This window comes from Silene latifolia, chromosome 9, assembly GCF_048544455.1.
Source record: "Silene latifolia isolate original U9 population chromosome 9, ASM4854445v1, whole genome shotgun sequence".
Lineage (NCBI taxonomy): Eukaryota > Viridiplantae > Streptophyta > Magnoliopsida > Caryophyllales > Caryophyllaceae > Silene > Silene latifolia.
The window spans coordinates 34692724-34716743 of record NC_133534.1 but is presented as its reverse complement, the minus strand read 5'-3'; the positions used below and the strand labels follow the sequence as shown (position 1 = coordinate 34716743).

At 38.8% G+C, this 24020-nt stretch overlaps 2 protein-coding genes across 4 annotated transcripts; both read left to right on the top strand.

The window, feature by feature from the left end:
• Positions 1-573: 573 nt before the first annotated feature.
• On the top strand, positions 574-8879 carry LOC141599552 (monooxygenase 2-like). Of its 2 annotated transcripts, XM_074419588.1 has the most exons (6): positions 574-854; positions 935-1081; positions 1146-1196; positions 7371-7536; positions 7620-7851; positions 8082-8879. In XM_074419588.1, the coding sequence occupies exons 1-6, from the start codon at positions 781-783 to the stop codon at positions 8615-8617; spliced, it is 1206 nt and encodes a 401-aa protein (XP_074275689.1). In that variant the 5' UTR covers positions 574-780; the 3' UTR covers positions 8618-8879. The 2 variants fall into 2 exon arrangements, with proteins under 2 accessions (XP_074275689.1, XP_074275690.1); XM_074419589.1 differs by lacking the exon at positions 1146-1196 and having other exon boundaries at positions 683-854.
• Positions 8880-15851: 6972 nt separating this feature from the next.
• Positions 15852-23515, top strand: LOC141599550 (putative ubiquitin-conjugating enzyme E2 23). 2 transcript variants are annotated; one of them, XM_074419586.1, is made up of 8 exons: positions 15852-16038; positions 17091-19095; positions 19246-19380; positions 20526-20966; positions 21372-21441; positions 21526-21665; positions 21909-22220; positions 22740-23515. In XM_074419586.1, the coding sequence occupies exons 2-8, from the start codon at positions 17098-17100 to the stop codon at positions 22989-22991; spliced, it is 3348 nt and encodes a 1115-aa protein (XP_074275687.1). In that variant the 5' UTR covers positions 15852-16038; positions 17091-17097; the 3' UTR covers positions 22992-23515. The 2 variants fall into 2 exon arrangements, with proteins under 2 accessions (XP_074275687.1, XP_074275686.1); XM_074419585.1 differs by having other exon boundaries at positions 15869-16038; positions 17088-19095.
• The last annotated feature ends 505 nt before the right edge of the window (positions 23516-24020 follow it).

Genomic DNA, 24020 nt, shown 5'->3' with positions numbered 1-24020 from the left:
GTGGAATAAATGGAGCCCATTTTCTCTCCATTTCTTCAAAAGAAATGGAGAGAAAAGTACCTATTAATGGCCCGGATCGCATATTGACAACATCTAACGGTTTTAAATTTACGCATAAAAATAAAGGAAAATGAGGATAAAAGAAGAAATTATTACAGTAATAGGAGATTGTAAGAGGAAATGGAGAGAAAGGAAATGGAGAGGTTCCAATTTCGAATAAATGGCAAAAATCACTAGAAAATGTCAGTATCGTACCCCACCACTAGTACAAACTTAAATAAGAGAGTTGACGTTTTAAATTCCTGTTCTAAAATCCAATTTCGCAATTTCTTATTTTAGACGGGCTATTTCCTATTTGAAATAAGATTGACAAAATGTAGTTATTTTACGATAAAATGTTACTATTTTTTGATAAAATTTTAACATTATTTTCAGGGTAAAAAGTGACGACTTTATTTATAATATTTTGTCATTAAATGATTAACATTTTATTAAAAAACTGCTTACATTTGGACCGTCTTATTATTGCTCTGCCTCTCACTCGTAAGTCGTAATCGTATGCATCATCACTTCAATTCCTGGCTGCTTGCTACTGTCATCCATGACAGAGATATAGTACTCCGTATATCACAACTCTCAATTGCTGTAGATAAACCCATTACTACTTTTTTGCCTATAAATATATACTCCGTATCACTTTACATAATCCACTTACATTCAATCAACAATAATTGAGGCTCTCCTTGAAAAAAAATAAAATAATTGAGGCTCATATATAACATGGAAACAATACAAGACATTGTTATTGTTGGTGGTGGAATTGCCGGTCTCTCACTTGCACTTGCTCTTCACAGGTACTCTATTTATACGGAGTACTCCCTTATTTCATATGAATTCCATATGTTTGATTAAAATACCATACTCGTTATTGTAGGGTGGGATTAAGAGCATTGGTATTGGAATCATATGATACACTCAGAGTTACTGGGGCTGCCTTCGTTACTTGGACTAATGCTTGGAAAGCTTTGGATGCTCTTGGTGTCGCTCACTCTCTCCGCCAACACCATACTCGTCTCTCAGGGTAAATAATATCCAACTGATTAGTATGTATACTCATATTGTATGTAAGACTATTATGGTTTCAGGATAATTGCAACTTCTACTGAGGCAGGAGTACAAACTGCTGAACTCTCATAGTAAGTCATCTGTACGTCTAATTTAATGGAACAAACTAAACTTAATTTAATGGAACTGTTGTTTTAATTGCGGTAACAGAGAAGAACTCGAATCGAAAATAAGCGAAAAAGATCAGAAAGATAGAACCGTAAGAAGTAGTGCCGTGGTAGGATGCCACTGCCTTGAAAACTATTTGCCCGGTACGACCGTGGTGGCGATCAGCTAGTGCCGGTAGTTCCCCAAGGATCACACTACAGCCTCCTCACTGTCACGCCCACTCGTGACAGAGAGACTTGGAACGAAATTGAGCAATACCCAGAAATAATTTAGAGAACAGAAGAGAAGAGAGGAAGAAGAGTGTGAAAGAATGTGTTTTTTAGAAGCTGAACGCAGGGTCTTATTTATAGCAGAACTGAAGCAGTTCTGAAGCTAAAAACGTGCCCCTAAACTGCAGCAGTCAAGGCCTGAGGAACAGGAGCCTTTTGCTCACCCACTAACAGTCGGATTGACTGTTTCTTATACCAAAACAGAAGCAGCAAAAACACACACTCTGGACCGGCCCAAAAAGATAGGCATAGCCCGCCGCAGGCGAATCCCAAATCCCAAATCCGGATCCGGGCCGGACGGGGCACGGCACAAGACGCTGCGCGTGTCTGCGAGTCGAATTAAGCACCTCGCAAGAGCTTCCACAAAAGCCTCCTCGACCCACTAGTGATAGTGTAAGGCAAGATAAGATATATAAACACATACATCTTTCTTTTCCTCACCAATGTGGGACAATATGGAAAAATGACTTTGCCAAATAAAGCCCCTATTTCCAACAATCCCCACTAGGGGCGCCGAGAGACAAAGAAAAGAATTCTGGGTAAAGGAAGGATTGGATACTTAGGTATCAATATCTTTCGATTTGAATTGACACTTTAGTGTAATGAGGAAACAACTTACTTACAAAATGAGAGAATATCTTGCGATTTGAATTCCTAGCTGAGCTTCGGTCGATACCCTCCACAACACATATCATACCTTCAAATTAAGATCGTTCCGCGAAAGTGCAACGCGCTCTTTTAGAGTTATGCGTTTACCTCGGTACTAATAGATGTGATCAGAAGACTTCTCATAGTCTAATGATCGTTACACCTACGTAGGTGACTCAAGTGCTTCTCAATAGCACTTCTCACATGAGTCATTAAGGACCTAAGTCCAACCTGGTGTATGATCCATCAAGTGCGTCTCAAAGCACCACCATAAAGGCTATGAATCATACAACGCCATAGGAATAGAAGCTTTAGACCTAGTCAAGTCTCACTCTTGACCTAAGGACTTAAGCCCCATTCCCCTCGACGTATCAAAGACTAGTCTCCTAGTCAACCCTTTAGTAAAGGGATCAGCAAGATTGTTTTCGGACTTCACATAGTCCAAAGCAATCACTTCGTTGTCTTGGAGTTGTCTAAGCTGCGGCGTGCCTTATTCGAATGTGTCTCTTCTTGAATTGTAGACACTATTCTTTGCAACACACCAATAGCGACTGCGAGTCACGGTGCGGGGAGACCGGTGTCAACCGTCCGCCCCATCTTGGTATATCGGCTAAAAGGTTTCTCAACCATTCGGCCTCTTGTCTCGCCAACTCAAGAGCTATGAACTCGAGATTCCATGGTAGGCGTGCGTCTACAAGTCATTTAGAGGACTTCCACGATATAGCACCTCCACCCATGGTAAAGACATAACCACTAGTAGAACAGATCTCATCGTTACTGCATGAACCCGATTCGCATCACAATATCCCTCTAACACAAACAGAAATTTACTATAATGCAAACATAAGTCAACTGTTCCTTTTAGGTATTTTAGTAAACGACGAAGAGCATTCCAGTGTTCATTACTAGGGTTATGTGTATAACGACTCGATCTACTAACTAATCGCATAAGCAATATCCGGTCGAGTACATTCATTAAAAACATCACACTACCTAGGATTTTAGCATACTCTTCTTGGGAAACACTCTTGCCCAAGTTTTTACACAAGTGTACACTAGGATCATAGGGTGTTCTAGCAGCACATCATCAAAGCGATTAAAATTTTTCAACACTTTTTCAACATAATGAGATTGACTTAGACAGATTCCATTGGGGTTTCGGATGACCTTAACTCCTAGGATAACATCGGCTTCTCCTAAGTCCTTCATCTCAAATTGTGATGACAAAAAAACTTTTGTTCTAATTATGACCTCCAAATTATTACCAAGTATTAACATGTCATCAACATATAGGCATATAATTACACAATCAGATTCCATCTTTTTTGAATAAACACATGAATCAGAATTGTTAACCACATAGCCATTACTTATTAAAGTGTTGTTAAATTTCTCATACCACTGTTTAAGTGCTTGTTTCAGTCCATAAAGTGACTTGTTCAGTTTACACACTTTACTCTCTTGACCCTCAATCACAAAACCTTTAGGTTGAGACATGTAGATCTCTTTCCTTAGTTCACCATTCAAAAAGGCAGTTTTAACATCCATCTGATGTATAACAAGGTTATGAATAGCAGCTAAGGCGACAAGAGTCCTAATAGTCGAAATTTTGGTCACAGGAGAGTAAGTATCAAAATAATCAATACCCTTATTTTGTGTAAAGCCTCTAACTACAAGTCTAGCTTTGAACCTCTCTATTGTACCGTCAGGTCTCATTTTCTTTTTAAAGATCCATTTACTTGTAATGGGTTTACTACCTTTAGGTAAATCAGTCAACTCCCAAGTCTGATTTGACACAATAGAGTCAAGTTCACTTTTAATAGCATCTTTCCAAAAATTAGCATCAATGGATTTCATTGCCTCACTATAGGTTTTTGGGTCATCTTCTATTAAAAGGTTTGAAACAAACTCATCACTAGCACAAACAGTGTATCCAAGTTCAGATAACATAGTTGTATCATAATCATCACCAAAGTTCTTTGGGCATCTAGGTCTTTTACTTCTTCTAGGTTCAACAAAAAAGATAGAAGAGCTAACTCTAGCATGTGAAGACAAATCGGGAGATGCAGCAATGGATAAACTAGGAGATGGTACAACGGTTTTTCCGAAAAGGAAAAACATGCTCAAAAAATTCGGCATCTCTAGCCTCGGATATAGAACGGTCACTCAAAGACATAAATCTATAAGCAGAGCTATTTTGAGCATAACCTATAAACACACAATCATAGGTCTTAGGTCCAACGGTAGGTCTCCTAAAATCAGGTAAACCCACTTTAGCTAAACACCCCCATACCCTAAGGAAGCTCAGGTTAGGAGGATAGCCCTTCCAAATCTCGTAGGGTGTCTTGTCAATTTTCTTATGAGGTACACGGTTAAGAATGTGACAAGCTGAAAGAATTGCTTCCCCCCACATATCGTCAGATAGGCCAGAACTTAAAAGCATAGCATTCGTCATTTCTTTTAAGGTTCTATTTTTACGTTCAACTACACCATTGGATTGGGGTAAGTAAGGTGGACTAGTCTCATGTATTAAACCGTTTTGCGACAAAAGTCGGCTAGATAACTGGATTTATACTCACCACCTCTATCAGACCTTACCCTTTTAATTTTTCTATCAAGTTGGTTCTCAACTTCATTCTTAAAGTTTATAAAAGATTGTTCTACTTCATCTTTAGTCTTAAGCAAATAGACACGGGTGTATCTAGAACGATCGTCTATAAACGTAACATAATAATTCTTGCCACCTCTACTTGCAACATTTTTGAAGTCAGCTAGGTCGGTGTGGATTAACTCAAGAAGACTCGTGTTCCTAGTAGTCACAGGTTTACTAGGCTTCTTTGTAAACTTAGCTTCAACACAGCTAGCACATTTAGAGAATTCTTGACTCGTCAAACTCGGAATTAAACTCATAGTTCTAAGTTTTTTAATATAATCCACATTCACATGACCTAACCTACCATGCCAAATATCAATAGACTCGGCGATATAAGCGAGAAGAAGATCTGCGATATTATTAATAGCGAAATCGAGTTCAATACAAAAAGACCCCCAGACAGATAACCCTTGCCCACAAATTCCCCATTACGCGACATTACCACCTTGTCAGCCTCAAAAACAAGTTTCAAACCAGTTTTGTTTAGCAAGGCACCAGACACAAGGTTTCGACGCAATGAGGGTACAAATAAAACATTACTGAGAGCAAGTGTTTACCCCGAGGTGAGTTTGAGAAAGATCTTGCCTTTGCCTGTGATCTTTGCGGATGAAGAATTACCCATGTAGACGCATTCCCCATCAAACTTCCTCGAACTCGGCAAATAAACCCCTATCGGCCAGAGGTGTCTCGAAGCTCCGATTCAAGACCCATTCAAAGAAGACCCATTCAAAGAATATTACCCACCGATTAGCTTCCACAACCACACAACAATAACATCATCGATCCAAAAGAACATGGGCCTCGTGATTTCTTCTCGAGCATTGGTAGGCTTTGTGCCCAGGTTTTCCGCAGACATAGCAACAATAGGGCCCTTAGCGACTTTACGAATCTTAGGAACCGGTTTGGTATGCTTCCCTGGACCATTCTTCTTAGCGGGACCCTGGTTCTTACCCGACCAACCTTGGCCTTACCCTTACCCTTATATTTCTCGGATTAGACGGACCACCGGACTCAACCAAATTAGCTTTAACAAAGAAGAATAACGGCGAAAAGATCACGAGATTGACTAGCGGGAAGGTCTTTAAGGCGATTAGCCTCCTCGGTCCTCATATGTCCTATAAGTTCTTTAAGGGACAGTCTTTCTTTTTATGCTTAAGTTGGTTTCGGTAATCGGACCAGGATCGAGGGAATTTCTCTAGCAAAACATTAGCTACAAAGATATCGTCAAGTTTCATGCCCTCATTCACAACATCAGCACATAAGTTTTCATAGACATGGACTTGATCCATGATGGGTTTCCGTCGACCATCCGAAATCCCAACCATTTTCCCACAACATACTTCTTTTTCCCCGCATCATCAGCCCCATACTTAGTTTCTAAAGACTCCCAAATAAATTTAGCGACTTATTCACAAAGAAATAAGTCGAAAAGGGTGTTTGTCATATTATTCAGAATATGCCACCTAGCGGTTTTGTTATCTTTCACAAATTTTGCAATATCCTCTTCATTGGACTTAACATCTTTAGAGGGAGGAGGGGTCTTCTCGGATCGATAGGGGTGATAGGTTTAGGCGGGTCATTAAATAAGACGTAATCAATATCTAATCGCTCAAAATACATCAATAATTTCGGGACCGGCGCTTATAATTATGACCATCTAATGACTCCAATTTCGCGATTCGGGAGCAATTTTCGAACTAACGACATGGTTACAAAGAACAACAAAAAATAGTTTTCAAATTGTTGTTTTAATTGCGTAACAGAGAAGAACTCGAATCGAAAATAAGCGAAAAGATCGAAAGATAGAACCGTAAGAAGTAGTGCCGTGGTAGGATGCCACCGCCTTGAAAACTATTTGCCCGTGCACGACCGTGGTGGCGATCGGCTAGTGCCTGTAGTTCCCCAAGGATCACACTACGACCTCCTCACCTCACGCCCACTCGTGACAGAGAGACTTGGAACGAAATTGAGCAATACCCAGAAATAATTTAGAGAACAGAAGAGAAGAGAGGAAGAAGAGTGTGAAAGAATGTGTTTTTTAGAAGCTGAACGCAGGGTCTTATTTATAGCAGAACTGAAGCAGTTCTGAAGCTAAAAACGTGCCCCTAAACTGCAGCAGTCAAGGCCTGAGGAACATGAGCCTTTTGCTCACCCACTAACAGTCGGATTGACTGTTTCTTATACCAAAACAGAAGCAGCAAAAACACACACGCTGGACCGGCCCAAAAAGATAGGCATAGCCCGCCGCAGGCGATTGCCAAATCCCAAATCCCAAATCTGGGCCGGGCACGGGCACGGCGCGCGCGCAAGCTGAATTAAGCACCTCGCAAGGCTTCCACAAAAACCTCCCTTGACCCACTAGTGATAGTGTAAGGCAAGATAAGATATATAAACACATACATCTTTCTTTTCCTCACCAATGAGGGACAATATGGAAAAATGACTTTGCCAAATAAAGCCCCTATTTCCAACAGGAACGAACAAGGGGCCCTTTAATTCAACCTCCTCCATATTTGATAGAATGATTGCCCTTTAATCCAACCTCGTCCAATTTGTTTATTTTGCAGTGGAGATCATGAAGTTCGATGTGTGAAAAGAAAAGTACTGCTAGAAACTCTTGCAAAGGAGTTGCCATCCAACACAATTAGGTTCTCTTCCAAGGTGGTTAGCATCGAAATATCAGGCTTCTTTAAGCTGCTTCATCTTGCTGACGGTTCAATACTAAAGACCAAGGTACTACACAAATTCCACCCTTACGGAAAATTAGATGACGAAAAGTATCGCTGACGGTTCAATACTATGAAGTATGAAAACAGGTGCTGATTGGGTGTGATGGAGTGAACTCTGTAGTAGCTCGATTTTTGGGATTTAAGAAGCCATCATTCACCAATAGGTTGGCCATAAGAGGTTGTGTTGATTTCGAAGAAAATCATGGTTTCGACTCCAAATTTTTGCAATTTATGGGGAATGGTAGGCGGTATGGGATACTCCCTTGTGATGCTACAAGCATTTACTGGTTTTTCACTTGGTCTCCTCTGCATGAAGAAGGTATACACAATTTCAACATCTCATTTTCTAGTTTTGTATGAGACCGTCTCATAATCACAAATATACTTATGTAAGACTGTTTTAAACAAATTTATCGTAAAACAGAATCTTTTAGTAATCACTTTTACCCACTAATAGAGTTGTGTTTTGTTCCGTTTACTTGTTCACGTTTTTTATGTGTGAGATCGTCTCTTAAGAAATTAATTGTTTTAACAATTCTCGTTACGTAGATGAGGAAATAAAAGAAAACCCTACAAAGTTGAAGGAATTTGTTCTAAACAACCTCGGTAAAGTACAAGACAAGATCAAGAATGTCATAGAGAACACTAAAGTCGAAGATATAATATGTTCTCCCTTAAGAATAAGGCCTCCATGGGAGATCATATGGAAAGATATAACCAAGGACAACATTTGCATAACCGGCGATGCCCTTCACCCTATGACCCCAGATTTAGGACAAGGCGCGTGTTCTGCTCTAGAGGACAGTATCGTTCTTGCAAGACACCTCGCTGATGGGTTTTTGAAGGGTTCGGAGATGCGTGATGAAGTCGAGTATGAAAAGATTGAAAGTTGCTTAAGGAAATATGCAAAGGAGAGGAAATGGAGAGGAATAGACCTCATTACTACAGGTTATTTTGTAGGTTCAATGCAACAAACTAGCTGGAAATTTATAAGGTTTTTAAGGGATAAGGTGTTTGCAACATTCTTAGCAGGGTTACTCCTGAAGAAGGCTGATTTTGATTGTGGGCAGCTCAACAATACTTGATACTTGTATAGTTGTATCACTTGTAAGTAGTATTGCCTTCATCTCAATCATTTGTATGCCTTTGTTAAAATACCCCTTATAAAAAATATAAAAGGCAAACAAATGATTGAGATAGAGGGGTACTTTATAGTGATTTGGAGGAGATTGTGGATTTTGTAGTTTATTATTCATGTCAATGTTTATCAATTACAAAAAAAAGTTTTTTCCTTAAAAAAAAAAAAAATATTAGTTGATGATTTATATGCTTCTCTATTTGTTTGTTTCTTAAGTGAATTTAGATTTGTTGGTGTGAAGAAGTTTTTGGTAAGATAATTGTTGTGAGAATAATATAGTCGCTCTGTTCCAATCATTTGTTTACCTTTGATTTTAGTACAAACACTAAAGAAAGAGTAGGGGGCTGAAAAGATATTGTATATATTATTAGTCAATAATTGTTATATGTTTGTTATTCCTTTAGTTGTATATTAGGAATAGATTTGATTGTGTATATTTCTAGGAGATTAGTTGCCTAATATCTTGGAGCTAGGGTTGTATATATGTACCAACCTTTTTCGATTAATATCATTAACAATTACTCATTAATTCCTCTGCTTCCCTCCCCCCCTACCCCCCCCCCCCCCCCCCCGCCCCCACACACACACACAAAAAAAAAAAAAAAACTAATGACGAAGGGAGAGGATTCACCGATTCAGGAAAAAGAATTGGAGAACATGAGAAACGAGTTATACCCATGTCGTCACCGCTTTATCTCCACCATTCTCATAGTCCTAATATGTCGCTCACAACAACCAAATTCAATGGCGATAATTACGATTTGTGGGCTGCGGCTGTCAAGAATTGAATGGATTAGACGCAAAGAACAAATTAGGATTCATCAAAGGGAAGGTCGGAAACCAGCAGGAGATGAGGGAGAAGACAACCTCGAATTGGTGGCATGGAGGCAAAGTAATGCCATGATAAGGGGATGGTTACGAAGTTCCATTGAGGACAAGTTACACGCAAGCATCACGTTCTCTGGCAGTGTGAAAGAAATTTGGGACGAATTGCGTGAACGTTATGCGGCTGGAAACGCGCCGCGAGTCCATCAATTGAAGGGAAAATTGAATGAGTGCAAGCAAGGAAGGGAGTCGGTGGTAGAATATTATACTCGTCTCAAGATAATATGGGACGAACTTGCCAACTACTCTCGAGTTCCACCGTCCACATGTGGAGCAGCAGTAGATGAAGAAGATGTACCACAGTGCGCATATTGTGGTAAAGTTCATCACACGGAAGATTCATGTTATGACAAGCATGGCTATGAAGCCGTGAAGGCGTGTGGAAGAGGCAGAGGACGTAGAGGCGCGAGCAGCAACAGAGGGAGTTTTGGCAGAGGGGAGGAAGGACTGGTGGACGCGGACAGCAGGGAACACACCAGGCCAATGGAGCCAGCACCTTAAGCGTTGCAAAGGAAACAAACTCTCAGTCAAATTTCCCCTTCAACGCGGAGGAAATAGAGCGCATAAGGATCATGTTAGCGTCGAGTCCGGAAGGTAGCTATAAACTAATAGGTATGAGTGACAATATTAATGTTGAATGGCTCATTGACAGTGGGTGTTCTCACCATATGACAGGGCGACGGGGATGTTTGAGTAATATTCGAAAAATGAGGAAATCGATTGTAGGGTTGCCCGATGGAAGAGAGGTGGAAGCGACGGACCACGGTGAAGTCGTTTTGAGCGACAATTTCATCCTAAAAGATGTTCTTTATGTCCCAACTTTGCAATGCGATTTAATTTTGATAGAGCAACTAATTCGGGAAAATGATTGCGTAATAACGTTTCACTCCGACTTTTGTGTTATGCAGGACCGGTCTATGAAGACGGAGATTGGACGGGGTGATGCGCGTGACGGGGTTTATTATTTCAAGAAGGAGCAGAAATTGTAGCGAGAAAGGTTGATATTTCAAAGGAGACAAAATTATAGCGTGCAAGGCTTGGTCATCCTTCGAGTAACATTTTATTTCATTTTTCAAGTTTGGTTGGCAATAAATTGTTTTGGAATTCTAGTGAGGTTTGTGATGCATGTTGTAGGGCTAAACAAACCCGAACTCTGTTTTCGCTTAATAATAAACGTTGTGTTTTTTTTTATTCGGTTTGATACATTGTGATATTTAGGGAGGCTATAGCACGACTAGTCTATCGCATTCTCATTATTTTTTAACGATTGTTGATGACCATAGTAGACATGTTTGGGTATACTTGATGAAACACAAAGGAGAGGTCGGTGAGACACTACGAGTGTTTTGTCATGGTTAAAAATCAATACAATACTTGTGTTAAAGTTATCCAAAGTGATAATGGACCGGAACTCTTATTGGGTCAAATGATATATTATTATGAAGAAGAAGGAATTATTTTCAGGTCTAGTAACACCGACATTCCGCAACAAAATGGAAGGGTCTAGAGAAAACACCGACATATCCTTGAAAAGGCTAGAGCATTACACTTCCAAGCCAATCTACCCATTACCTTTTGGGGCGAGTGTGTGTTAACAGTGGCATACTTAATAAATAGAACCCTTACGCCCATTTTAGAAAACACCATATGAATTATTGCATGGAAAAAAACCACATTTTGATAGCATAAAGGTGTTCGGATGTCTTTGTTATGTGCATAATAAGGATAGAACAAGGGATAAATTCGGGGAAGAGGAAATCGGTGTTTATTCTTGGGATACCCACACAATAAAAAGGGATAGAAAGTATATGATTTAAGTGAAAAAAGTTGTTTGTTTCAAGAGATGTCCAATTTTTCGAACACAAGTTGCCTTACACTCTTGAAGAATCCAATTCAAATGAAGAAAATACCATGCTTAATGATAATAAGCAAATAGTAGAGGAGTGGTATGACAATGAGGTAGACAATGATGGACTCCCTAATGTCACTCACGAAAGCAGGGGGAGTGAAACAGTGGGTACCAACACTGGTCACGGCAGTGAGGAAGCAAATGAGGCGGAACAGGAGGTGCTTGGCAGAGGGGCGCGACAAAAATTTGAACCTTATTGGCGCAAGGATTACAGCTGCAAGTCGACTCAAATAATAAACCCCACGTCACGAAGCGATCATTCCGCTCAAACAAAGTCCAAAAGACCAGGTACTCGCTATCCCTTAGTCAATTACGTTGTTACTAATTGTTTTTCTAGGAGTCATAAAGAGTTTTTGGCTGCAATTGATGAGACACGAGAGCCACAACATTACTTCGAGGCTGCACAAAATTCGAAATGGAGAGAAGCAATGCGTAAAGAGATCGATGCCCTTGAAAGTAATAGAACTTGGAAGATTGTATCCTTAAAACATGGGAAGAAACCAATTGGATGCAAGTGGGTCTATAAAATAAAATATAAAGCAGACGGGACAGTTGAAAGGTACAAAGTGAGACTCGTAGCACCAGGGTTCACCCAAGTGGAAGGGATAGACTATCACGAGACATATGCACCAGTGGCAAAAATGACAAGTGTGCGATGCTTATTAGCCGTAGCAGCAGCTAAAAATTGGGTGATTGAGCAATTGGGCGTAAACAACGCATTTTTGCACGGGGATTTAGAAGAGGAAGTCTACATGCGCATTCCACAAGGGTTCGAAAAGAAGAATCGCAACAAGGTATGTAAATTGCAAAAATCCTTGTATGGTCTAAAACAAGCTTCATATAATTGGTTCTCAAAGCTTTTACGAGCTTATTGTTTTGTTCAATCGTGGGCGGATTATTTATTGTTTACCCGCAACAAAGACGGGATTTTTATTGAAGTGCTTGTATATGTTGATGATATGGTGATAGTGAGTAATAATAGTGAAGCATGTGCATCGTTCAAGCGCAACCTTGATAAGCAATTTGGCATAAAAGATTTGGAGAGACTTAAATATTTTTTGGGTATTGAGGTAGCACAAAGTTCGAAGGATTTGTTCCTCGAGGAAGTACGCTTTAGGGATAATTGAGGAGGCAGGAATGTCGCAAGCCAAGCCGGTTCACACACCAATACAACAGCACCATAATCTAGCATTAGCAAAAGGCGAATTGTTAAGAGATGTGATGAAGTATCGAAGGGTCGTGGGAAGACTTGTTTATTTGACGATCACACGACCGGATCTTGTGTATGCAGTGCACGTGCTCTCACAGTTCGTCCATGAGCCAAGAAAAGAACACTGGGACGGAGCAATGCGTGTTGTTCGGTATTTAAAAATGACCCGAGCAAGGGGATTATTATCAAAGGCAATTCGAATTTACAATTAGAGGCTTATTGTGATTCGGATTATGCAAATTGTCCTCTAACAATAAGGGGGTGTTTGGTTGGAAGGTTTGGAATGGAATGAAATGGATTCTAGTCATTCTAATGTTTGGTTGGGGTATTTTGGAATGGAGTTAGAATCCTGATGGATTCTCATTCCACCCCAACCCCTTGGAATCCCATACCCACCTCCTCCGCATGGATTCAAACTCCATTCCTTCATGTTTATTTTTTTAATGAACCAAACATGTTTTGTAAGGTATGGAATTGGAACCCCATACTCCTATGGTTTCTCATTCCAATCCATTCCATTTCTAAGTAGTGAACCAAACGACCCCTAAGATCTTTGAGTGGATATTTCATTTCTTTGGGGGGGATCACCGGTATCTTGGCGAGCAAAAAAAAACAAGTCATGGTAGCAAAGTCTACGGCGGAAGCAGAATATCGCGCAATGGCGGCAGTAACAAGTGAGTTGGTTTGGATAAAATCTTTCTTGGGGTCTTTAGGTGTGTTTCATACACAGTTTATAAATTTATTTTGTAATAATCAAGCTGCTCTTCACATAGCTAGAAATCCGGTATTTCACGATCGAACCAAACACATTGAGATCGATTGCCATTTTGTCCGACAAATACTTGGTAAACAAAACGATTAATATACTTCATATTCGGAGCAAGGAACAAGTTGCGGACCTATTCAGGAAAGCATTAGAAGGCGAAGCTTTTGGCCATCTTTAGGGCAACTTGGGATTTGGACTACCAAGTGCTCCAACTTGAGGAGGAGTGAAAAGATATTGTATATATTATTAGTCAATGATTGTTATATGTTTGTTATTCCTTTAGCTGTATATTAGGAATAGATTTGATTGTGTATATTTCTAGGAGATTAGTTGCCTAATTTCTTGGAGCTAGGGTTGTATATATGTTATATGTACCATTTCGATTAATATCATTAACAATTACTCATCAATTCCTGTGCTTCTAAGTTTCTGCTTTTATCAGGGGTCAATTATTAGATAAGAAGTGAACCAAATTGGGTGTGGATAATCAAATTACTTATCAAAAATAATCTTAAAATAAAAAGATAAACAATTGTTTAAGACACACCAAAATGGAAAAGATAAACAAAAAACCGGAATACAGGAAATCAATCAGAAAATTCAAACGGATGGTGAGACCGATACGATTTCTAATACTATAGGTTTTTCTCAATCTATTTCAAATTATCCATCTACTTTTTCAAAAAAAATTAAGAAAAAAATATAAGATATCATAAGTGTTGTAATGGAATAAGTATAAAAGAGGAAGATATAACTATAAAATTCGCATGTGAAACATTTTATTCCTAAGAATGGAATGAGTAGTTTGAAATGGATTGGAGGTAGACCTGATACAATTGACCCGATTTGAATAACCCGAATTCAAGACCCGAGTTTGACCCGAACTCGATTCGATGTAACCCCATCCAACTGTTTATTATTGCACATTAGACCTGTCAAACGGGTCGGGCGGGTCGGGTCCCGGGTCGGGTCATACGGGTCGGGTCAGAATACGGGTCGGGTCGAATACGGGTCGGGTCAAATACGGGTCGGGTTATACGGGTCACGGGTCGGGTTAGGGTCAGAATACGGGTCAAGAAATAATTTCTAACGTCTTTTTTAAACGATTTTTTAAATTAAAAAAATATTTTTTTAAAATGTAAATCATATTTAAAATTAATATTTCAATGATATTCAACGTTTACATTAATTATATTTACATAATTATTAAAATAAAGTTTTTTTAATAATTATTTTATTATTAAATATTATAAAAGTTATATCAAATTAACTTTTTAGTTGTTTTTGCAATTTTAAGTAATAAAAAAATACTTTTTTAACTATTTTTTCAAATATAATATATAAATATTAATATTTTAATAAAATTCTTGATTTACCTTTGACCCAACGGTCGACAGATTGGTCGGGTCTCGACCCTAAAATAACGGGTCATTTCGGGTTCGGGTCAAACGGGTCGCGGGTCGAAAAAACCGGGTTTGTAACCCTGAAAAAACGGGTCGGGTCGGGTCGGGTTTCCGGGTCGGGTCGAATTTTGACAGGTCTATTGCACATTGATTATTATTCATAAATAAATTGATAGTAGTTGACCTAAAAATGACTCTAACCCTGACCTGTTAGTTCCGACCCGAACCCTAACAACCCGAAATTGACCTGACCCAAACCTGACACGATTAACCTGTTTACCAAGTCTAATTGGAGGTAATATAAAATAGAAATAAGACATTTTAACTAATGACATAAATTTTTAAAAATAAATAAATAAATAAATCATATATTATAGGTAGGGTTTTTGTAACTTGTGCCTTTATAGTACATGATAATACGTTAAGTAGGAAAAAAAATTTAAGATTACATCGATAACCGGATTTCTAACATGTGTGCTCTTAGGGCACATGATAATAACCTAATTTATCATTATCATGATATATCTCAACAATATTTCCCTAGTTTTATTATCATGTGTCCTAAGGGCACATATTAGAAAATTCGAATTAGTTTATTATCATGTGCCCTAATGACACATGTTAGAAAAGTCATAATATGTTAAATTATGCAAATGAGTCCGAGTGACATCCAAATGGAGGAGAGAGAGTTGCTTCATAAGCCTAAGAATATTAAGGCTTTGTTCTTTATGACTTAATTTCAGGTCATTAATTTAGTTCAACCTCTATTAAGTTCAGTTCAACTTCATTCACTTCAGTGCAATTTAACACTTTGCTAGTTCAATTTAGTTCAGTACCTTTCAACCTTAAAAAAAAAAACACGGCCTAAGTTGAAAAATGAGAAATGACAAACGGCAATTGGTACAATAGTAATTTGCACTTAAATAATCGTATTCTTTTTTTTTGAAATTAAATAATCATATTCTTTTGATATTCTATAAAGTATAAACGGTAAATGGTGGTGAAAGTAAACATAAACATAAACTTAAACATAAACATAGCCCAAGCTTTCATTTGTGTTAGTTGATTTCATTTTTAGCTCCGCTCCCCTTTACAACACACACACAAGCTTCGTTTTGTTAATTTCATTCATCCCTTCACGGTTTACCCTAATATTCTTCTTCTTCTTCTTCACCCACTTTCCCAATATCCTCAGGTATATTTCATTCATTTTATTATTCTTATTTATTTATATTGTTTCTTTCTTTCTTTCATTTCATCAAGAATTAATGTTTTTTTTGGTTGGTTGATTACATAAAGTTTGTCGCTTTAATGATATTTAGACATTTGGGTATGTTTAGTTCATGATTCTCTGAATTTGATTGAATTTTTTCGATGTTTTATAGCATGATATTTGGAATGGTGGTGTAAAGATTGGATCTTTTTGAGCTAGTTTCCATTTTCTTGAGTTGCTTCAGGAATCTTTTCTATCTTTTAATGAAATGGTATTGATAGGACCAAATTTTAGATTAAAAAAGTGATTATTGGACTATTGAAGTATATCTTAAGTGATTAAAGGGGATGAAATGGTATAGGTTACGCTTATTAAACTAATTCAAGAGATGGGTTTGAGTCAAGGTTCATTATAATGATAGCAATTGACTCAAGTCTTTGTTTAAAACATGGAAGACTGAGTATTTCACCGTTGCGTTACTTCTGTTAAGGATGTGCATATGGTGGAGGTTTGGGGAGGGGGTGGGAGGCTGTCAAATGTACGTGTACATGTCCGTGGTCAGTGATAAGTAGGCAAGTAGCCGTGTGAAGTTTGTTTTAGACATGTTTTGCTAGAGTCGATATAACTGATTAGTAGAACGAAGCTATGTTGTTTAGATTTATCCTTTATTTGGGTGTGCCTGTGTGGCGATTGGATTGGGGGGGGGGAGGAAGGGGTTGAATCTCCTTTAGTGGTTGACAAGTCGGGTTGGAGAGAAATGGTGGGGTTGTAAATGGAGAGATCCATTTTCCTCCTTCAAGGCCAAATCAAAATCCTTACACCATAGGGAGGATTTGGAAGGATAAATCATTGCTCCGTTCCCCTCTCCTTTTCCCTCCCCATCCATCTTTATGCCCTATCCAAACAAGGCCATTATGAATATGGATGGTGAAATTGTAAATGAAATAGGGCTTAGATTTTGTGTTGTATGTTATCTTGTTTGTTGTGGTTTCTACTTCAGTAGCGTGATTGTGTTGGTTTACACTTTGCAGCAGGTTTAAGATGGAAACCGATCAACCTGATGGACATCCTTCTGTGAGTGGGGATGTTAGTATTGAAGGTAGTGCTGACTATGAAGCTAAAGAACATCATCTTTTGAGTCCTCAAACTGATAACCATATTTATAGAGAGGATGTTGTGAGGCATATTGATGGGAGTCGAATTGGGGTTGTGATAGAAGTTGCTGGTGATTCCGATTCAGAGAGTGATATGACTGACGACAATGATGATGATGAATCAGCTGATACGATGGATTTGGATGAAGGTGGTAAGAGAGAAGAGGAAGGCATAGAAAGGATTGAAAAGGATGGCGGTACTGAAAATGGGGAAGACGATGAGAGCAGTGATGATAGTGATGACAGCGAAGGAGGTTCTCTTACTGCAGATCAGGTTCGAGTGTTGTGGATGGATGATTCTGAGACCACACATCACAGAAGTGAATTAATAGTAGTAGACAGGGCCTTCTTACATGGTGATTATGTTGCCTCTGCCTTGGATCCCACTGGGCAAATAGGTCTTGTGGTGAATGTTGATTTGACTGTTGATTTATTAGCCCCTGATGGTTCAATTGTCAAGGGTGTTTCCTCCAGAGATGTCAAACGGGTCAGGGATATTACTATAGGTGATTATGTAGTTTCTGGTCCTTGGCTGGGTAGAGTTGATGATGTTCTTGATAATGTGACTGTATTATTTGATGATGGTTCTATCTGTAAAATAAATGGGGCTGAGCCAATACAGCTCATGCCAATTGCAAGTAATTTGCATGAAGATAGACACTGCCCGTATCATCCTGGTCAACGTGTTAAGGCAAGTTCCTCCTCGGTTTTCAGAAATGGTCAGTGGCTATCAGGAAGGTGGAAAGCAAACCAGGCCAACCGGCGGCAAGAAGCTACTGTCATAAAGGTCACAGTTGGGTCTGTATATGTTCACTGGATAGCTTCTGCTGGGTATGGGCCAGACTCTTCGATTTCCCCAGATGAAGAGCAGAGTCCTAAGAATTTAAAATTGTTATCTTGTTTTAGTCATGCTAGTTGGCAGCTTGGTGACTGGTGTTTTCTTCCATCGTTCACACCGTCATTGTCCATTCCTTTGGATAAAAGTTTATCCAAGTTGCAACTTCATGAACCAGATGCTGTTCACGTGGAGGATACTTTAGAGGAGGTCAAACCAAAGGAATCAAATCAGCTTGCTGAATCTATCGATCTTGATGGTGTGGGCACATCAGGTAGCGTTGATGGAAATGAGCTAACCAATGTATCGCCAAAATCAAGTTCATGTAGTTCATTTCCTATCTCAAATAACAGTATCCAGGGAACTTGGCATATTCAACGCAAAAAACACCGAAAAGTTGTAGTTAAAAGGGAGAAGAAACCAGGGAAAAAGGAACAGACTTTTGAAAGAGCTCTTTTGATAGTCAACAGTCATACAAAAATAGATGTGGCATGGCAAGATGGTACCTTAGAGCAGGGATTGGACTCCACATCATTGATATCTATTGAAAGCCCGGGCGATCATGACTTTGTGGCTGAACAATATGTGATAGAGAAAGCAGCAGATGAGGAGGAGGAAGAGGCCTCAGAAATCAGACGAGTGGGTGTTATTCGAGGTGTTGATGCAAAGGAGAAGACGGCATGTGTAAATTGGTTAAAGCAGGTTGCTAAACCAGAAGATCCTCGCGAATTTGAGAAAGAGGAAATTGTTAGTGTTTATGAACTCGAAGGGCACCCTGATTACGATTATTGTTATGGGGATGTAGTTGTTCGCTTGTCCCCGGTTGTTAGCACATTGGAAATGGTATGTTCTGACTCTGGAGAAAAGCATATGAAGGCTAATGTTACAGATGATGCTAAGGAAAACTCTGTAATAGATTGTAATGCTGAAGAAGGTTCATTGGGTAAGAAAGCTACTAGTGAATTCTCCGACTTGTCCTGGGTTGGAAATATTACCGGCCTCAAAAATGGTGATATTGAAGTAACATGGGCAGATGGAATGGTTTCAACGGTATATACCATCTTATGCTTGTATTGACCCCCATTTTTTTGTACACTTTTTATTTGTTAGAATTTCTGACGGATTGTGTAATGAGCTAATTGTGTGATTTACCAAAGACTTTTGATTCTTGATTAACTTTGTCTTTTAGTTTGGTATCAGGTTGGGCCGCAAGCAATTTATGTTGTTGGTCGAGATGATGACGATTCTGTTGCTGGTGGGAGTGAGAATAGCGACGCTGCTAGTTGGGAGACTCTTGAGGATGATGAAATGTGTGTCCTTGACAACGCAGAAAAGGTTCGTTCCTTTTAAAATTTCTCAGTTGTTTATTGGTGGTATATCTTCCATCTTGGGCATGAACTATAATCCTTCCCTTTTTTCTGTTCCTTCGAGCTAGCTTCATTCTCTTCCTGTCATTCTTTTCTTACTTTCTTACTGCTTGTTCCTTTCTTATGAACTTTACTTGGGTTCCTGTAATCATTCCCAATGCGTTTTGGAACTGAGGCTTTGTTGTTATAGATGTGGTCCGTTGTTTATCTTCCAGTTGACTATGGTTATAGATGGAACAAATTTATTTCCTTCTTTACGAATTTTGAAAGATGTTTTCTTAGGTGGAGAAAGTATGTAATATTTTGGAGCTTTAGGTGCCCTAGGATAATGCTTTCGTATGTGAGCTGTAACACAAGTACTCTAATGCAGCCTAGTAATGAGATTGCACGCCAGGTAGTTTTGTTCCAAGGTGACATAATAGGTAATCCCATAAAGAATTTGATGGGAGAAACCAATTAGTTATGTTTCATTATGTGATAAATATTCTAGGCAAAAGTTTGTTAGACCCTTATACTTTTATAAGCGGAATTATTTTAAACACGGTCAGGCTGTTAAGTTTCAGTCTTCCGCTCTTCCCCTCACGTGTATTCACATGGCTTTAACTGTCAGCTTTAGTTCTACCGGAATGGTACCGGCACTTTGGAATTGACTTTGTAGTGTGTTTTGGTCTTGTCAACGCAGAAGAGGCAAGAGGTGGGATTGTGGGGAACAAGGGAAGACGATAACAACTTGAGAGAAACTTGTAAAATAAATGTGAGTAGTTCTATGGGCAAAGAACCTAAGACATTTTACAGTGCGTTAAGGTGCGGATGGAACGATGGGTTCTAATAGTAAGATGAGGTACATGTAAAATGGAGGGGAGTAAAAGGTTTATAGGAAGGGAAGATAGAAGGATAAAGTTACATGAAATATGAATGGTTATTGCAATTTAAAGTTGGGTTAAACATTTGGCAATTGTAATCATGGTTGAGCGACCAAAGTGACTTACTGGTTTAGAAGTGTGTTACATTTATTTTTATATATTCTTTGTGGTACACTTTGTCAATAAATTGATATGCTCAGTTATTCTTGACTTCCTAACTTCACCAATAAACACTGGTACATGGATTTAGGAACAAACTCCTGAAGGCACAGAAACCAATCCTGAGCCAGCAGTCAGAGAAAATAATTCAGGGGTTAAAGGACCGTTTGGTTTTGCCTTTGAACTTCTTAGAATAGCTTCTGGAATATTCACTCGTGGACGCAGCCATGGGGATTCTGGATCCGCTGGAGAAAGTGAAGTGCAGTCAGAGGAGGAAATACATACTTCTGATGGAAGAGCTTCTAATGCGTCTAACTCTCAAAATCCCAGTGTTGTCAATATTGGTAGTGTGCCTCCAGGACCAGACAAGGAAGAGGTATCTGTTGAAGTTGCGTCTGAAAAGGATAAAGGAGAAGCCTCGTGTAAATTGAGGCCCAATGAGGCCCGTTCTGGTGGTAACTTCTACAGCTTTAAGCGCTTTGAAACTGCCAAGGATCCCGTGGACCATTTTTTCTTAGGTGCCAACATACCGGTAATGCTTGTTATTCACTATATTCTGTTTTAACTAGAGCTTGGTGGCGTTTTTCTGTGATTCCCAGCGTCTTGAAACTTTTACAGTTTTTATCATTAGGTTTTCATGTGGAACCCTGTTTTGTTGTAATTTTTTTTTTTTTTGGGGCTCTTCATATTACCTTATGTACCCGTGCCTTGGGCGCATCGTCTTAATCCAAAAACATGAGGATTTTTAATAAAATTACCGAGTTCGACAATTTGACACGTACAATGATACTTCTAACCGAGGACGAGTAACACTGGTTGGGTTATGTTTGGCTTATTATGTTGTTCATATACTCAATGATATTTATTGAACTCTGGCATTGGTTATAGTTTTCATAGTCATAATAACGCTAATACGCTGTCTTAATAATGGTGTCAGAGTAACAATGAAAGAAAGTGGCTAAAGAAAGTTCAGCAAGATTGGACCATTCTACAGAACAACCTCCCAGGTGATGTTCTATCTGAAAATGCTCATCAGGATTACGATTGACCTATTTTTAATGGATGATTAACTGACCACTCTTACTGATTAGATGGAATATATGTGCGCGTGTATGAGGATCGGATGGATCTGTTAAGAGCAGTAATTGTTGGAGCTTATGGAACCCCTTATCAAGATGGTCTTTTCTTCTTTGATTTTCATCTTCCTCCAGAGTATCCTCATGTTCCTCCCGTGAGTGTAGATTCTTTTTATTAGTGGCGTAATTTCAATTCCTGTGGAGTTCATATTCCACATTGGCAACCAAACACTTTTTATAAGGTCCCATAAATTTATCTAAAAAATCTAATTCCTATGAATTGCCATATCCTGTGGAATTTTGATTCTCATATCAACCGACTTAAAATTATGAAAAGTTTTCAAAACTGGTGAACACCCTAATTTGTAGTATACAATATACATCTATATCTTTTGCAGTCAGCACATTATCACTCTGGAGGTTGGCGTATAAACCCTAATTTGTACGAGGAAGGCAAAGTTTGCCTTAGTCTGTTGAACACTTGGACAGGACGAGGAAACGAGGTCTGGGACCCAAAATCCTCAAGCATCCTTCAAGTTTTGGTTTCACTACAAGGCTTAGTATTGAACTCAAAGCCATACTTTAATGAAGCTGGATACGATAAGCAAGCCGGGACGGCCGAGGGGGAGAAAAACTCTTTGTCATACAACGAGAACACTTTCTTGCTTAATTGCAAAACAATAATGTATCTTATACGGAAGCCTCCAAAGGTAACTGAAATACTCTTGTTTATTTTAGCTTTCAACTTTAGTTTCCTTCATCTAGATGATATCAGGCCTAAAGCTATATGATATGTGTCCCATGATATATGAACTTATGAAGATATGGGTAGGTTGATAACTGGTGCTCTAAGTTAGTCTCTAGAACCGATATTTCTTCAATTTATTTGCTTAACTAGTTGGGCTCAGGAGAAGTTTCGTAGAAATAGTATATTTCCTTCTGCTTTTTATGTTACTTTTTTTTACCTTGTGTTTTGGTTTATACTTAAGAAGAAAATTATGAAGCTTAAATCGTGAAGTTCACAGGGAAAAAAAAAAAAAAAAAAAACTTTCATAGTTTCATTCGAGTGTACATTTGATAACATTCACTGTACTATATATTTTGGGAGACATCAAAGATCCAAGTGTCCTAGAACGTGAGAACGACTCGTATAAAAAAAAAGGAGCAATTTGGTTTGTAACTGCTACTAGGCATACTTTGGGGGCTAATGTGCTATATGAATCATCCAGGACTTTGAAGATCTGGTGGAAGAACATTTCAAGCGGCGAGGCTATTATATCTTAAAGGCATGTGATGCATATATGAAAGGTTATCTGATAGGCTCTCTGGCGGAGGATGCTTTGGTGACCGATAAAAGTGAAGCTAATGCCACATCTGTTGGTTTTAAATTGATGCTGGCCAAGATTGTGCCAAAGCTCATCTCAAGTTTGAGTAAAGTCGGAGCTGACTGTGAGGAGTTCAAACACTTACAGGAATCATAGCTGCATGTCAGTAGTTTCGACAATCAATATATGACCTTTCAAAAGCTTAACATTCTTTACTCGATCCAAAAACCGAAAGGATTTGGTGTCGTGTTTCTAAAATGTAGCCCGGCTCATCTCTTCCTTGTAACAGCTTGAGTTGGATTTTTGTCGATTTTCAAGTCAGTGACTAGAACACAAATACTTCTCCACAAAGTGCAGGAGTAGGCATTCCAATGGACTCTGCTAACTTTGCTTACAGCATACTGAAATTCTTATATACTGGAATTGCAATGACTGTTTTGGTCGGGAATGCTAAATCTCTTCCCGATGCAAGAGAGGGAATTCGGATGTTCTTAAGGGGGTCATATTTTTGCCTTGTTTGCAAACTCGTATCTGCTGTTGGCGCCATTTGTTTGTGTTTACCATTGAACTTGTTTAGATTCTCTGATAAGAGTTGCACTTTTTTTTCCTGAGATACTCTTGCGGATGACAATTGACAGGGGCGAGCTTAGCAAAGTATTTTGTTTCGTATTCTTTAAAAATATGTACCCGACTTCAAGTGGTCTGATAAGAGGTGGCAATCATTGATCCGATCCAAATATGCAAAGTGAACCCGAGTACCCGACACAAAGTAAGTTAGGGCCAACATTTTGTGACCATTTATGTAATTGAGGAAATGGAGACTGAAGAGTCTATCACACCCGAAATACTCGAAGAGGGGGGTGTGTGGGGGTTTAAAACTTTATGCCTACTTTTTATTTTATATCAAAGTAATTAATTACTTAAAGTTTATTGATTAAACTTTAACTAATTAACTAAATGATTATGAACGTAATGAAATGAACAAAAAGGAAAACTGCAAACACACGATATTTGAAGTGGTTCAGCTTCACACGTCGAAGCCTACATCCACTATTCTCGATTAATAATTTTAGTACCTTTTTTCGGATTACAAAATTATCAACCCACTCGTATAGTTAACTCTAACAATAACTCAATTTGAATATCACTAGATATTCGGTTTTGACTATCTTAAGTTACTAAGAA

Bases quoted from the DNA above. Each gene is read 5' to 3' on its own strand.
- LOC141599550 (XM_074419586.1), top strand. From the start codon at position 17,098: ATGGAAACCGATCAACCTGATGGACATCCTTCTGTGAGTGGGGATGTT. The intron at 21,442-21,525 runs GTGATGTTCTAT...CTTACTGATTAG, and splicing joins TCTACAGAACAACCTCCCAG to ATGGAATATATGTGCGCGTG. The intron at 21,666-21,908 runs GTGAGTGTAGAT...TATCTTTTGCAG, and splicing joins AGTATCCTCATGTTCCTCCC to TCAGCACATTATCACTCTGG.
- LOC141599552 (XM_074419588.1), top strand. From the start codon at position 781: ATGGAAACAATACAAGACATTGTTATTGTTGGTGGTGGAATTGCCGGT. The intron at 7,537-7,619 runs GTACTACACAAA...GTATGAAAACAG, and splicing joins GTTCAATACTAAAGACCAAG to GTGCTGATTGGGTGTGATGG. The intron at 7,852-8,081 runs GTATACACAATT...CTCGTTACGTAG, and splicing joins GTCTCCTCTGCATGAAGAAG to ATGAGGAAATAAAAGAAAAC.